Source organism: Biomphalaria glabrata, chromosome 17 (genome assembly GCF_947242115.1).
Source record: "Biomphalaria glabrata chromosome 17, xgBioGlab47.1, whole genome shotgun sequence".
NCBI lineage: Eukaryota > Metazoa > Mollusca > Gastropoda > Planorbidae > Biomphalaria > Biomphalaria glabrata.
Genome location: NC_074727.1, coordinates 3,250,619 through 3,265,242, shown reverse-complemented (window position 1 = coordinate 3,265,242; position 14,624 = coordinate 3,250,619). Strand labels below are relative to the sequence as shown.

At 33.3% G+C, this 14,624-nt stretch overlaps 2 protein-coding genes across 5 annotated transcripts; both read left to right on the top strand.

Moving 5' to 3' along the window:
• Window positions 1–90: 90 nt before the first annotated feature.
• LOC106059439 (RCC1-like G exchanging factor-like protein) lies at window positions 91–13,938 on the top strand. 4 transcript variants are annotated; one of them, XM_056015545.1, is made up of 13 exons: window positions 91–414; window positions 3,519–3,741; window positions 3,898–4,007; window positions 4,186–4,315; window positions 5,162–5,290; window positions 5,453–5,519; window positions 6,303–6,354; window positions 6,688–6,772; window positions 7,837–7,947; window positions 8,111–8,269; window positions 8,562–8,735; window positions 12,817–12,902; window positions 13,779–13,938. In XM_056015545.1, the coding sequence occupies exons 1-13, from the start codon at window positions 322–324 to the stop codon at window positions 13,854–13,856; spliced, it is 1,497 nt and encodes a 498-aa protein (XP_055871520.1). In that variant the 5' UTR covers window positions 91–321; the 3' UTR covers window positions 13,857–13,938. The 4 variants fall into 4 exon arrangements, with proteins under 4 accessions (XP_055871520.1, XP_055871523.1, XP_055871521.1 ...); XM_056015548.1 differs by lacking the exon at window positions 91–414 and adding an exon at window positions 1,701–1,851; XM_056015546.1 differs by lacking the exon at window positions 91–414 and adding an exon at window positions 1,970–1,996.
• On the top strand, window positions 10,835–12,554 carry LOC129923635 (zinc finger BED domain-containing protein 4-like). Its single transcript, XM_056015550.1, has one exon. It carries the CDS (start codon window positions 10,937–10,939, stop codon window positions 11,789–11,791), a length of 855 nt encoding a protein of 284 aa, XP_055871525.1. The 5' UTR covers window positions 10,835–10,936; the 3' UTR covers window positions 11,792–12,554.
• Window positions 13,939–14,624: the final 686 nt, after the last annotated feature.

The window sequence follows — 14,624 nt, the reverse complement described above, 5'->3', positions numbered from 1 at the left end:
GACCAAAAAGAACATTGCCATGCGGTGAACTTGAGAAAGTGGAAAGGGCAGGGAAGACATTAAAAGACTTGCAAGAGACAGTAGCTTCTTTTTACTGAGGTCTTATGCCCCATGAAAAATAATGACCTTTTAAAAAAGTGTCTTGAAGGAAAGCATTTGAAGATTATATACTTGTTTTTTATAATGTTCTGCCCGTGTACATTTAATTATGTCATCAATTTTTATTCACACGCAAAAAATTGATTGTGAATTGTTAAGACCCCAACACAAGATTACTGTTAATTTTATTTCTAAATATCCTTAGAAGAGATAGAAAGCAATATGGTGGAAATAGATTCAGCTCTCAACAGTCTACCATGGGATGCAATGGCCTTGGCGAATCGCAAGTTAATTTCAATATCAGTGTACTCAAAGGTAGGTAAATCTGTCCACAGCTGCATTTATCTCATGTCCATTTTACTATTTATTTTGATGCTGGGATTCAAGTCTAGGTTTTTCCTGAGCTGGCAAGTACAAGACTTCAGTCTTTTTTGCATTAATACTAGATCTTAATACTTAATAATGCTCTTGGTAACATCAATGATAGAATACTAGATCAATTATTTAGTGAAATTCAAACATATCATGAAATATCATGCATTTTTGTGGACTAGATCATGTACTGATCCAGATTTAGTAGAACAGGTCTATATTAACTAAATTTTACTATATAATAGATGTAAAGATCTATATATTAGATTATAATCTAGATCTATATTTAATAGTGTATTATTTATTTAATATATCTAAATATGCCAGTTCAAAACAGAAGATAGATCTAATTTCATTATTTTTTTATAGTATTTATACTAGACTACTCCAGTTCCAGTCAGACTAGTTCTGACTAGAGATCTATTTAAATTTAATCTATTATTATACTTATAATACTAAGTTAATTAATAAGTTATACAAATTGTACTTTGTTGGTCTTTGTAGATTCTAGATATCATAAAGTATGATAAAGTCTAGACTCTAGACTATTAAAGTGACAGTAAAGTCTAGTAACTAGATCTAGTTTTAAGATTACTAAAAAAAAATAATTATAAAGCCAATAAAGCCATTATGATTATGATTAAACTCATTAAAGTAGTATCATATGTAGATTTCATAAGATATAATGATAATGATGTAATCTAGTTTAACTAGACTAAAATATATAGCAAAGAATGAATGATTATAATGATACAACAATCATAATAATTTGGTTCAAAGCAACATGAACATGATAAACAGCATCATGAGCATGTCATCATGAATTATCATCGGATTCATCCTTTAACAGTTACTTTAACCGGGTTGCGCCAGTTGTTATCGATAAATGGTATTTTAAGCTCTGAAATTATACAACACCTGTAATTTCAATTAGATATATTTCTTACGCTGGAAAGAAATGTATCTAAAGTTTAGATCTGTTTACAAAGTCCTAATTTAACAGTTAACTTTGAATCATTGAATACAAAAAAAAAGACAATAACCTGAAGGCAAGCCAACCAGAGAACAGATGCACAGAGAACAACAAATGTTGTTTACTTCGTTGACCGCTTTTGGATTTGCACACGACTCATTTGGGTGTAGAGAAAAAATAACTCCTTGTTTTATTTGACTAATGAATTATTAGGAAATTTGTTTATAAAAGGGTCTAGATCAAGGAATAGACTTTGATTTAAAATTTATCATGAAATGTTAATATACGTTAACTTAGGAAATCCAATTTCTCATAACTTTGTTTTATATAAAAAACTAGTAAAATCTAGAGTTTAGATCTGAAAAATTATATGGATTTTTATTAGCCCAAGCCCGCAAAAATTAAAGGCAAGCTAAAATTAGACATTGTTCATAGAATCAAGACATAAGTGACAAACCATTTTTATTGATAAAAATTTAAATATAGCCTAAATAGATCTAGACTCTAGTGTATTTGTTTGTATGAGCGTTGCACAATTTTATGCAACTTAATGTAATTAAAATAGATTTATTACACACCCTTTAGCCTTCTATTTTAATGAAAAGACTTATTTGAACAAAATTGTTCTGTTATTTTTAATGTTTCAATTTTATCAAGACCAGAATAAGTACAAAGTAGTCGAACGAATTAAATTATTAACTTCTGACGACAGGGAAAGTGAAAGTTAAAAAGATTTGATTTAGATCTAGTCTAGATCTAGCCTAGATTGTAGATTAATGTTTAGTACTACAACTAGAGAACACGAGAAGTTGTAGGACTAAAAAGTATTAATTTTGTAAAAAAAAGTCTTAGATCTATTTAATTTAGTCTTAACTTAAGTTTAAGTCACTGTGACTGAGTCAACTGACTTAACTGAGTGGTTCAGTCAGTTCAGTGTGTCAGTGTGACTGACTGAGCTGGGGTGAGCTGAGTGATGATGACTGAACTAGTCTAGACTAGGCTCTACTCTGTGACACTCTGTCCGTCTGTGGCCTCAGACTTAGTAACCTTTGTTGTTGTGGGCGAGATGGCAGGGAGAGAATGGATAAGTTAAAGTGATTCTAGACAATCTAGATCTAGAATTTGTGAGCCAAAACTTTGACAAAACTATACAAAAGTGTGTGTGTGGGGGGGAGGCAGATAAAATGGGGGTTCCAGAGTACCAGAGAGAGGGAGAGAGACTGTCGATTAGACTAATTTACATTTTATTTAAATCTGATAAAATAGAATGATTCAAATATCAAGATATGTTCTCACTTCCATTTGAATAGACTTTATATTCTAATATACTATAATATATATAGTTTCAATAGGTTTACCCTAGTCAAAATTTGATATCAACTGGATCTAGATCTAATAAAAATAATTTAATTTATAGAGCACTGTTAACAAACATATAATTGATATAATGTACACTCAAGGCGCTGTGATAACATTACCATCATAAACACGAGAGCTAAAATGACAAATTAGTCTAAAAAGGTTTTGATAGATCTTCTATAGATCTAGGTCTAAATGTTCTTATTAAATTAAATGTAGTGAAGCATGTTGTCTGTCTGAGATCAATGGGTAGTGAGTTCCAAACCTTTGGTCTGTGTACTGAAAAAGCCCACAGACTGTAATTATTGAGGGAGAAACGTGGCGTCACTAGAAGCACTGAGACATAATTGAGTCCATGGAGTGCAGTGCTCTCTGAGGGACATAAGTAGTGATCAGTTCATTAAAGTACAAGGGCATTTCTGTATTGTAGATGCTCTGATGACAAAGTGTTTTATTTAGTATCTTTGGTAAAATATTTTTTATCCTTGTTAGGTTGTGTTTTTCAAATCAAAGTCATTATTAAAAAAAAATAATCTGCAGTTGATGATCTAAGGATACATTTTAAAAACAAAAATATACATGTTTCAGATCTAGAGATTCATAACAATAGTTGAGATAATGTTTGTACAAACAGCTGAAATTGGTCATGATGTTTTAAAATAGAGATCTGCTAGAAATTCAGCATTAATAGAAGAATTAAATTTTGTACTTGTAGATGACTATGACACTTCAAAAGCTGTGCAATCATTGCGGCTCATTTCACAAGCTTTTCACAGTTCCATCAGCCTCATTTCGACTGATCCCACAAAGAAACAACTGGCGTAAGAACTATGCCAAACGTGAAGCTAAGAAACAAATAGTGCACGAATATGTTGGGGACAGTGCCAAAAAAACTCCCATCATTTATGCCTGGGGGACTGCATCTTCTGGAGCACTTGGTAATATTAATAGATTCATTGAAATATTTTGTTAACCTCCAAGTGCATATTAGCACTATTATAGATTATAGCTAAGTTTATTTATGACCGACTCCTCCCTGCCACCGCTTCCAACCTTACTCATGGACTTATTGTACGATACCTTTTATTTTTTAGGAATCGCAAGCTATGTTCGACCCGAATTGAAGTTCAGAGGAAAAGCATTTTTTCTTGAAAAAATTAACCGACCAGCTAGAGTAAGATTCTTTGACATCCAGGAACTTAAGGTAAAACTAAGTTCAACATTTAAAAAAAAAATTCTTCTTAAACTTTACAAACCATTGCTTAAATTTCTTTTTTTAAATAAAAATAGTTTTTGATTACAGGTAATAATTTAAAAAAAAAACTACAAAGTATACTACAATTTCTAGTTTTCCTCAAATTGTTTTATTTCTTATCTTACAGCCTTATGACATTGCTTGTGGCTATGGGTTCACTGTTATAGCAGTCAAATTTCATAGCAAGAAGCTGGTCCTGGGAACTGGTATTAACACAGACTCTCAAATTGGCTTTCATGAAGTGCCAAAGGGATCAGGTATTGGTTATATCTTAAACTGGCCATCTTGCTGGAAACTGTTTTTGTTGTACCATTTTGTTGAGTCTCAAAAGATTCTTCTTGTGATTTTTCAAAAACCTTGAGATAAATACCCTGCTAGTGTGTTTTGTGCCTCTGTAGGATAGAGAATCAGAGTTTGTCTTTTTTAACCATTTCTTAAATAAATTTAAACAAACGAAAGAGCTAAAGCTGTTATTTTTTTTATGTTTGATTAGTATAGTTTTTGCAAAGATAAAAAGATGCCTTGTCTTGATTTAATAGCTAGTTCATGTCTAGGTCATTTATTTAATCTAATTGTATTTATATATCTATAATATGTACATTTGGTTTTATAAGTATGTTATAAATATTATACATTATAGACTTTCCTTCATCATAGCAAAAGATAATTACGCCCTAGGCGTATTCATGTGTCCATCTAGTTGTGAATGTTATTTAGTGACTTCTACTCTGCTAAGTCCATGGCTTTTTCTGGCTGATTTAGGCAACCGATTCCATGCTCTTGGAAAGAAGGAGCATTTGTGGAGCAGATGTGGGAAGCGTGGTCGAGAGGCCAAGTGCGCTTGAACTTGGCTACCTAGAAGGGGGCTCGAGGTTTGACACCCGACTCGGGCAGAGTTGTGTTTACTGAGTGCCTAAAGGCAGCACGGAAAACCAACTCCTAGATACCCCCTCCCCCCCACCGGTCCACAAATGAGATTGGACCAAAAGCGCTCTGAGCATGCTATAAGCATGAAAGTAGCGCTATATAAAAGCTTTAATAATAATTTGTATGTATTGTTTATTTAATTTCGGCCAAGATACAAAAATATTCTTTGTCCTCAGGTAGAGTCCTGGATCAACTCATAGAACCAAGCCAACTGCGTCTGCCTCTTCAAAAACCAGACGACTGTAAGGTCACCACCTTGGCTTGTGGGAGAGCTCACACAGTTGTTGTAGTGGAAAATGAAGGAGGTTTGATTTAGATTCTCATACGAGTTAAGCTTCAAAACATTTCAACAAAGAAAAGTTCTAGCAATTCTAGAAACTAGCAGTTAAATTTGCTAGCAGATGAATAAATCTTTTCTATAATTATTGCACTTCATTTTGAACTGATTTTCATGGCTTCCTTTTTAGTGTTCACACTTGGGAACAATTCTTATGGTCAATGTGGGAGATCTGTTGTTGAAGCAGAAGACTACAGGTAGCTATGCTTTTGTTTTTAACATCTTATTAACATTATTTCAGGGTTTAATATAAAAATCCCTTTTTTTTTATTGAACCCATAGATTCCACTAATGTTTATTTGAAAAAAAAAAAAAAGAATATTTAAAAACATTTTTTTTTAGATTTTAGGGTTGGTAGGATTTGTCTTGAATAATTAGAAATAATTAAGAAACTAATAAAAACTCAATATTATCATGAGTGTCTGCAGATCTTCACTATAAACATTCCTGTTCCCCTTTCTACAATTATGTTGTTATTTTCTTCTCTAACTAAAAAGAAATATCAATTTGGTTTTATTAATTGTAATAGTTTATCTCACCTCTTTTGAATGTAGCAAAATGACAATAGATCTAGATTTATCTTTTTAATGCTATTAGTTGTTGTTTTTTTTGACAGTGTTACAAAGTACCATTAATTGCTCTCTCTCTAGAAAAGAAAAAAAGACTCTTCTAGTCTCTAAAAAGGAAAAAGACTCTAGATCTATCTTATTCAGGTTATTAGGATTGGTTTTGTTTTTTATTTAGACTGTGTCTACAAGGAAATGGAAATTACCTAAGGCATATTAAAAATAAGTACACATAGAGAAAAAGAAAAAAAAAATTCTTTGAAAATATGGAATTTAGGGTAGGTGAGAACCTAGGAGGTAAAAGGAACCTGTGTACGAAATTTGATGCGGATATGTACAACAGTTTAAGAGATCTCATGATCAATGAGTGCTATTTTCGTGTATATACACATACTTATATATATATTATTTCAGCAAGAACCAAGCAATCAACAAAGTGACAGAACTGCCAAGTAACATCATTAAGGTAAAGTATAGTTAAAATAACAGTGTATTATTCACTGCACCAAAACAAAAAATTTTATACTTCTAAAAATACTACACTCTAGATATTTTTTTATATTCAATTAGCATAATTAAAAAAATGTAATTGTTGCCACATGTGGATCATTAGTTATGTACATCTTGGCATCACGTCTGGGGATGCGAGGGGAAGGAATGTGGGACCTTGCTTTCTATTGAGACGCAAGTCCGAAGTGCATACCACACAACAGCAGTGCCATTATCATAAAAATCAATGTATTCAGTGTTGTTTAGTTCAGTACTTCGTTAGCTGATTACACTTTAAATCGTATTAAAGGTTGTTTGTGGCCAAGACCATACTCTGTTCCTGACAGACACAGGTGAGGTGTACAGTTGTGGCCTTGGGGCTGATGGACAAACAGGTGAGAACTCACAGGATAAAACTAATAACAAAACTTGTATATTTTTTTTATTTTTATTTCTGATACAACCAGTCCATCATCTGTGACCATTAGGATTCACAACCCAATATCAATATTTTAAAATTTGTATGTTGAAATTCAATTGACTAACTCATCACTGTCAAAAGATAATTCCTCACCATTTTATGAACATGTAATTAATTATTGCTATGTTGAGTAATCTATTGAATCTAAGCTGTGCCTGAAGCTTATCTATATTTGGGGGTTGAATGTTCTAAAAAAAAAAAAATCAAGATGCCATTCTTAGCTTCTATTCCATCATTTGTCAATCAGATGACAAAGTGAAATACAACTCTGGACAGCAAGGGTGCAAGAAGGGATATTTTAGCACAATCTAGTTCTCATGCCATCCACAAGGTACCCCTTTCCCAGCCCAGGCGAACAAGCCTTCCAAACCAATAGCCATCGCATCATGGGACAAATAAATAGGTAGCGGAAAAACAGAAGATTCAGGCTCCAGGGAATAAAAGTATATTTTGATATTCTATTCTTATAATGTTTAGTTTGCAGTAATGCACAAATTGTTATACAAATTTCCTTATGGGTAATAAAGATTATTATTACTTCTATTATTATTCAAAGTAGCAGTGGCAGCATTAAGTGCCGAAAAGTTCTTATTAGGCAGTGGGGTGGGGGGGGGGGGCACAAGATAGTCATTTGTCAATGTTAGTCAACACAAGAAGTTCATTGGACCACAACGTAGAAAATTCCCTGAGGTAGATCTTTGAAGAAACGTGCTCGCAAGGGCAGTTAGTGCAAACGGGAAATGTAAGCTGCGTCTCCATTGTAAACTGTACTCAATTTCAGGCCTTTCAATAACAGATAGATTTCCTAGACTGCAATAATTGTTCTTCTTCGTAGCTTCATATTCTTAAACATTTTTGTTTAAAATTTCTATTATAAAACTATTCAAAAGTCAGTCATACAAATGAAATTGCTATCCTATTTGTTCATTGTAACTAGAGACATCTCATTCAATTATAACTCTTTGTTTTCTCTCTCAGGTTTAGGGCATTACAAAAACACTGGGAAGCCAGAAAAGGTCAAAGGTGACATAGAAGGTGTTAAAATTGTATCACTTGGCTCTAGGGGAGATTGTACACTAGCAGTATCTGGTATGTCATCTTTAAGGGAATTTTGCACTAGCATTTCTGGCTAATAATTTTAGTTTTTGGACTGAACATCAAAGAGCTGTGTAAGAAATGTACACTACCAATATTTTAAAATTTTTATGTCAATAGTTAAACCTTTTATATTGACTATTTATTTTTTCGTCAGAAAGTGGAGAGCTGTTTGGATGGGGTAACTCAGAGTACAACCAGTTAGGTCTTGTCACCAATGAAACACAGGTCAATGTACCGAGGCATATCAACGTGCCGCACTGTGGTAAAGTAGTGAAGGCTGTTGCGGGTGGATCAATATGTGCACTTTTAAATGGTAAGTTCTACTTAATGTATTTTTTAAAATTCTTTCCTTGATGATGAGAATCAAGTCATAATCTCTTATAATAACATCCTCCTCTATAAGAAATGTTTAAAATTTCAGTGCACATAAAAGTCTCTTGTTTTAATTGATTTTCTACTTTTTTTTATTTGCATAAAAACATTTTTAGATGTGAATTTTGTGGATTTTTTTTCCCCCTATGTATTATGAACATTTTAGACAATGAGACCTAGTAAACATTTGAACCAAAATTCAAATTTCATTAACATTTTTTTTTCCCTTTTAGATAAAGGGCAAGTCTTTGTTTGGGGATATGGAATTCTGGGTAAAGGTCCCAAGCTGGAAATAACCTCATCTCCTTCGCAGATTCCTGAGCCTATTTTTGGATGTAATGAACTGTCCTCAGACACCAAAGTTGTTGACATAGAATCAGGCTTAACATACCTTGCGGCGCAAAATGGTAGGCAATTAATTTGATGTTAATTATTTTCTTAAAGGCTAATTAGATAATGGCTGCAGGCATTACAGACATTCCTTGGAAAGAGAAGATAATTATGTCTACCAGAGACATAACAAAGACTGACTTGTGTAGATTTTTTGTGAGACTAGTATAGTATGCTCAATACAAATGGGCATAGCGGGATACTTGAAATGGTAAAAAATTCAACAGAGATCCTTTTTAAGAAGTGTTCAGATGACTAGACCAATACATGAGATGAACTGTGCAGTGGTTTCCAAATCTCCATAAAGTTTTCTTTCTATTGGGGTGTTTTGGGGCCGGTGTCTTATACGGCCTCTTGGTAAAGAGAGCAGTTTTGGAGGACGTGGTCGGCATTCTCCGGTGATACTCCACATGGGCAGATTTGAGTGGTTCCAATTTTGAGCTTCCGGTACATGTGTTGTCGCATTCTGTTGTGTCCGGTCCTGAGTCGAAAGATTAGATGTTGGTCTTGTCGGGATAGCTTATAGTAAGCGTCATCTTTCTTGTGATTTGGATGAGAGCTCGTCCATTTCTTATTTATTTTATTTACAATTTAAGAAATTGAATCCTTCAGTATTACAAATTCAATATCACAAAATAAAGAAGGGCTCCCAATATTTTAAGTAAGAATACACTTTATAAATTAATTTGAATAACAAATCTACAGAAATAGATTCAAGCTTAAAACTTTAATTTCGGAATCTTTAGAGCGCCTCTTGAGTCCACCCAGCTCTAATGGGTACCTGACATTAGTTGGGTGAAAAGTAAAGGCGGTTGGTTGTTGTGCTGGCTACATGACACTCTTGTTAACTATGGGCCACCAAAACAGATGACCTTTACATCATCTGCCCTATAGGATGTAAGGTCTAAATAGGTGAACTTTTTAAAAATTATGAATTTTCCCAGTTTATAATTTCTCACCTTTATATATATACTAGCCTGACATTACCCGCGGCCTGCGGGTGTTTACTAATCTAGTGGATTGGATTTAGATGTATGTTAAACTTAGCTAATGATCCTTTCAAGTTTTTTCTCTTTCGCTACGAAAATAAAATTAGGTTTGCCAAAATGGGTTTACCCGAAGCCGATACATTCATATCTATTAAAAACGAAAAGAGCGATAGCTTTGTTAAATGAATGGGATTATAAAGTGAACAATTAAACGAAATTTATTTTAGTATGCGATTCATGAATGAATATAGATCTAGGCCTATCTCAACTCGGCTTCGTGGCTTTCGTAAATGTATGTAGCTTTAAAAACCAAATTTGAATGTTTATTTGATCAAAATATGAAATGAATGGACTTCAATTGATATGTTTATGTGTTAAAGTATAAAACTATCTGTGCGAAGAGAAGTTTTATCATCTTAGAGTTGAATTAGAGTTTTAGATCTAGGGATGGGATTATAAAGTAAACAATTAAACGAATTAATATTTAGTACGCAATTCATTACGGAATTGTCTAATGAAAGAATGTTCGTCAGGAAATCTGTAATCACAGATATAAGGAACTAATTAATGTAAAAAATGCTTTTGAAACACAAAATTGAAGGTTAATTTTATTATATAATGAAATCAATGGATCTTCTTTTGTCTTTTCATGTGTCAAAGTAAAAATTTATATGCGCAAAGTGTATTTCTTAAAATTAGATCTAGGTCTAAATCCTTTCTATCTTTTCTCATGTCAACATTGTAGACATGGCCTAGATCCATAAAATACTATAGCTGTAATAGAGTCGGACAACTTTATTTTTTTTGAGGGTCTTAAGTTTGTTTTAGGGCTACGATACATACACTACAGTCTAAGTTGGTACCCAAGGAACATTCCTGCCTAGTTTTATCAAGATTGGTCAAGCGGTTTTGATGTCTATAAGTAACATACATACATACACCACACATTCTACTTTATAATATATATATTAGGGGTGCACCGGATAGTCCCTCCGGCTCCGGCTTCTGCCGAATATCCGGCATTTTTTACTATCCGGTGCTATTCGGCTCCGGTCGGATATCACTACCGGATAGTAAAAAGTACATAATTTAATATGCATAAAGTGGACCTCGTTCCATTACATTCGTCCTCGGCATCTGACCGTTTACATAACCTACAGAGCGAACTCGACCTTCCACAACATCAGTTGATTCAAGACGTCAATACCCGCTGGAACTCGACCTTCCTTATGTTAAAGAGGCTGTTGGAGCAACGTCGAGCCATAACACTGTACTGTGCAGAAAATGAAAAATTAAGCAATTTATCTCCAAGCCAGTGGTCTGTTGGTGAGAAAGTGGCTGTTCTTCTACAACCCTTTGAGGAAGTTACCCGTGAAGTAAGTGCAGCTGCAGCTTCTATTTCCATTGTAATTCCATTAGTACATGTTCTGAAGACATTCCTGCAGCGTGAGGGTAATGATAAAGGAATTAAAAATATGAAAAGTACATTACTCGAATGCTTGAACAGCAGGTTTGAAAACTTAGACAACAACCGTCTGTACAGCATAGCAACATTGCTTGACCCTCGTTTTAAATCTCTTGTACTAAATGAGAATGCATGCACTGAAGCAAAGGCAGGAGTCCTAATTTGTGCAACACGTCACCAAAATCCTGTCACAGAAAGTGTAACACAAGCACACCTCTTCTCTGAAGCAGTTGAACCGCCAACAAAAAAGGCCAGGTTAGCTGAATCCAGTTTGTGGGACTGTTTTGATGAATTGGTGGCACAAGAAGAAGCTAGTGTACCAACGGTCGTCAAAGTACAAAGCCAGCAAGATATGATTAATGAAGAGCTGTCCAAATACCTGAGTGAGCCACTGATTCATCGAAAAGATGATCCAGTTTTATGGTGGAAGGTTAATGCCAGTAGATTTCCTGGATTAGCAAAGGTTGCTCAAATCTATCTAGCACCACCTCCAACCAGTGTGCCATCGGAGAGACTGTTCAGCGTCGCTGGACGAATTATCAATGACTATCGTACGAAACTTATACCAGACAATGCTGAAAAACTTATTTTTCTAAAATATAACTCATCTTTAATATAACAAACAACTAATGAATTCATTTGAAACCTAGTTCTTGTCATATAGATTCATTTTCTTTTTGCTGTGCTTTAATGCTTTAACTTTTAAAGGATGTGTATATGTTTATTATATTAAATTAGCATTATGTATTCTTTTGTAAATAAATAAATAAATATTACTGTTGAATTACTTTTTCTAACGTGTTAACTTTAAATCTTACTCTTGTGTTATGCGTGTCTTGATTGAATCACAATATTCTTAATAATAATTTAAGAGTGTTAAGTAACTCCTCGTTATTACTGAAATTACTTAAGATATTTACGTAGCCACTATCTGTATTAGGTACAAACCAGAAGCGGTTTGTGGCCTTTAAAACACGAGCCTAATGACAAGTTGATGGTGTCATATACATGAACACAAACATCCACCCACTATACAACTTAGACTGTACTTAAGAGAGATTAACGCTATAAAACCAAGATTGAACTTTACCTTTACCTTAGTTACATATAAGTTTATATATTCTGCATGAGTTATCCCACATTCTACTTTACAATTAGCGGCCTCATACATACGCACACACCATCTCATGTTACAAAGATTAGTTTATGATAAGCATATCTGTAAAAAAAATGCTCAATCAGTGATAGAGTTTAAAGTAAGAAAGTAAATAACAAAATAATATGAATATAGTTATGTTATATAGAAGATTTGCAAAAACTTCAGTAAAACGAGCTGTTTGAGTCATGTAGGTATCCGGCTCCGGACGAATATCTAATTTTACTATCCGGTTATATCCAGCTCCGGCCGGATATCAAAAAGTACTATCCGGTGCACCCCTAATATATATATATACATATATATATATATATATATATATATATATATATATATATATATATATATATATGTACACTACCTAAAACAACTTTCTAGACTTAACTGGACTATGGTCAAGGCAATTACTGGAATAAAAAAGTGTAAACAATTTGATGATGCTGTGTAGTCCTTGACATGTATAATTTATGTTATTGTATATCTGACAGATAAAGGTGATATTTACACATGGGGAAGAAACAACAATGGAGTGCTGGGTCTTGGGGAAAATAAGAATCAATTTTTTCCTTTACGGGTAGGTTATATAATGTTTATGTTTGTTACAGTTTACTATACATCATACTGTGTTAGATAAAAGGAATCAATCTCAACTATTGTAGCCTCAGCATCTTGTCTCACATTGATTCAGGACATGCGTTGCTTTCAGAAAATATCACTTTTTTGTCTTCTGTATCATAGTTTCTTTATTAAATATTTTGTGTCATAGTTTCTGTATAAATATTCTGTATCATAGTTTCGGTATAAATATTCTGTGTCATAGTTTCTGTATAAATATTCTGTCATAGTTCTGTATAAATATTCTGTCATAGTTCTGTATAAATATTCTGTATCATAGTTTCTGTATAAATATTTTGTGTCAGTTCTGTATAAATATTCTGTGTCATAGTTCTGTATAAATATTCTGTGTCATAGTTTCTGTATAAATATTCTGTGTCATAGTTTCTGTATAAATATTCTCTGTGTCATAGTTTCTGTATAAATATTCTGTGTCATAGTTCTATATAAATATTCTGTGTCATAGTTTCTGTATAAATATTCTGTGTCATAGTTTCTGTATAAATATTCTGTGTCATAGTTCTATATAAATGTTCTGTATAAATATTTGGTGTCACCCTTTTCTATTTAAAACAAAATGATACAACCATTTGATAAACTAAATTGTTAATTTTTTTTCATTGATTTAAGTGTTGTCATTGTCAATGAAGGATTGTACAAAATTTCAACTTGATCCGAGAATGGGAAATGGGAGAAGAAAAAAAAAGTGTAAAAGTTAGTGAATAATAGCTTTTGTAATAAGTATGAAGGGACATTGTAGTCTTTGTTTTTCATTGAAATAGAGAGGAATAATGTTGCTATATATATTGTAGTTTAACTTGTTCTTTTTTTGTAGATCTCTCTGCCAGCACAAGCAGTCAAGATGGCATGTGGTTTAGATCACATGGTAGCACTGTGCAAGTCCTTCACATGAAAACATTCTGACTCTTTAGCTTTTTTGTAAAACTGTTGTGTCTAAAAAACATGTTATTGATAATAAAAGAATTTTAAATTAAGATTTGGCTTGAGCTGAGATGTGTTAGCTGAGTGCATATAAGCAACTTGGAAACCTCTCCCCCCTGTGATGTAAGTGTACGTGTTTTGAGTGGCTGGTAGTGCAGTGTGTGTGCCTGTGTATGAAATGACCAGTGGACCTTGAGTGTACATGGTTGAGTGAACAGCAGTGTGTCAGGACTGTGTGTAAAAGGAAGTCAGAGTATAGAGAACAAGTGGCTGGAGTAAAGAACATAAATAGAGACGAATAAAATCATTGTGTTTATTGAAGCGCATGTTGTTATAGTGTGTATTACACCCCCCCACACACACACACACATACACACAAGAGATTGGACCACTGAGCATGCTGTATATAAAAGCAATTCTAAAGATATAAAACTAGATGGTTCTTAATTTAAATGTACCTCTGGGTTTTGTAAAGCCAACTGACTTGAAACTATCCATTACATTCTGTTACTTATTGCATAAAATAATTTGAAATGAAATAATCTTGTCTGATACATAGAAAACAATATAACTATTCCAGATATTATTTGGGAGTATATAATTGAGTCTTAATTCTTAAGTTGATGCTGTAAGTAGTGGGTTTCAGTTTCCTGATCCATAAATGCCGTGCTATAAGTGGCACTCGGCTATCGCAATGTTATCTATCTGGCACATACCTACACTGGGAAAATCTTTCATG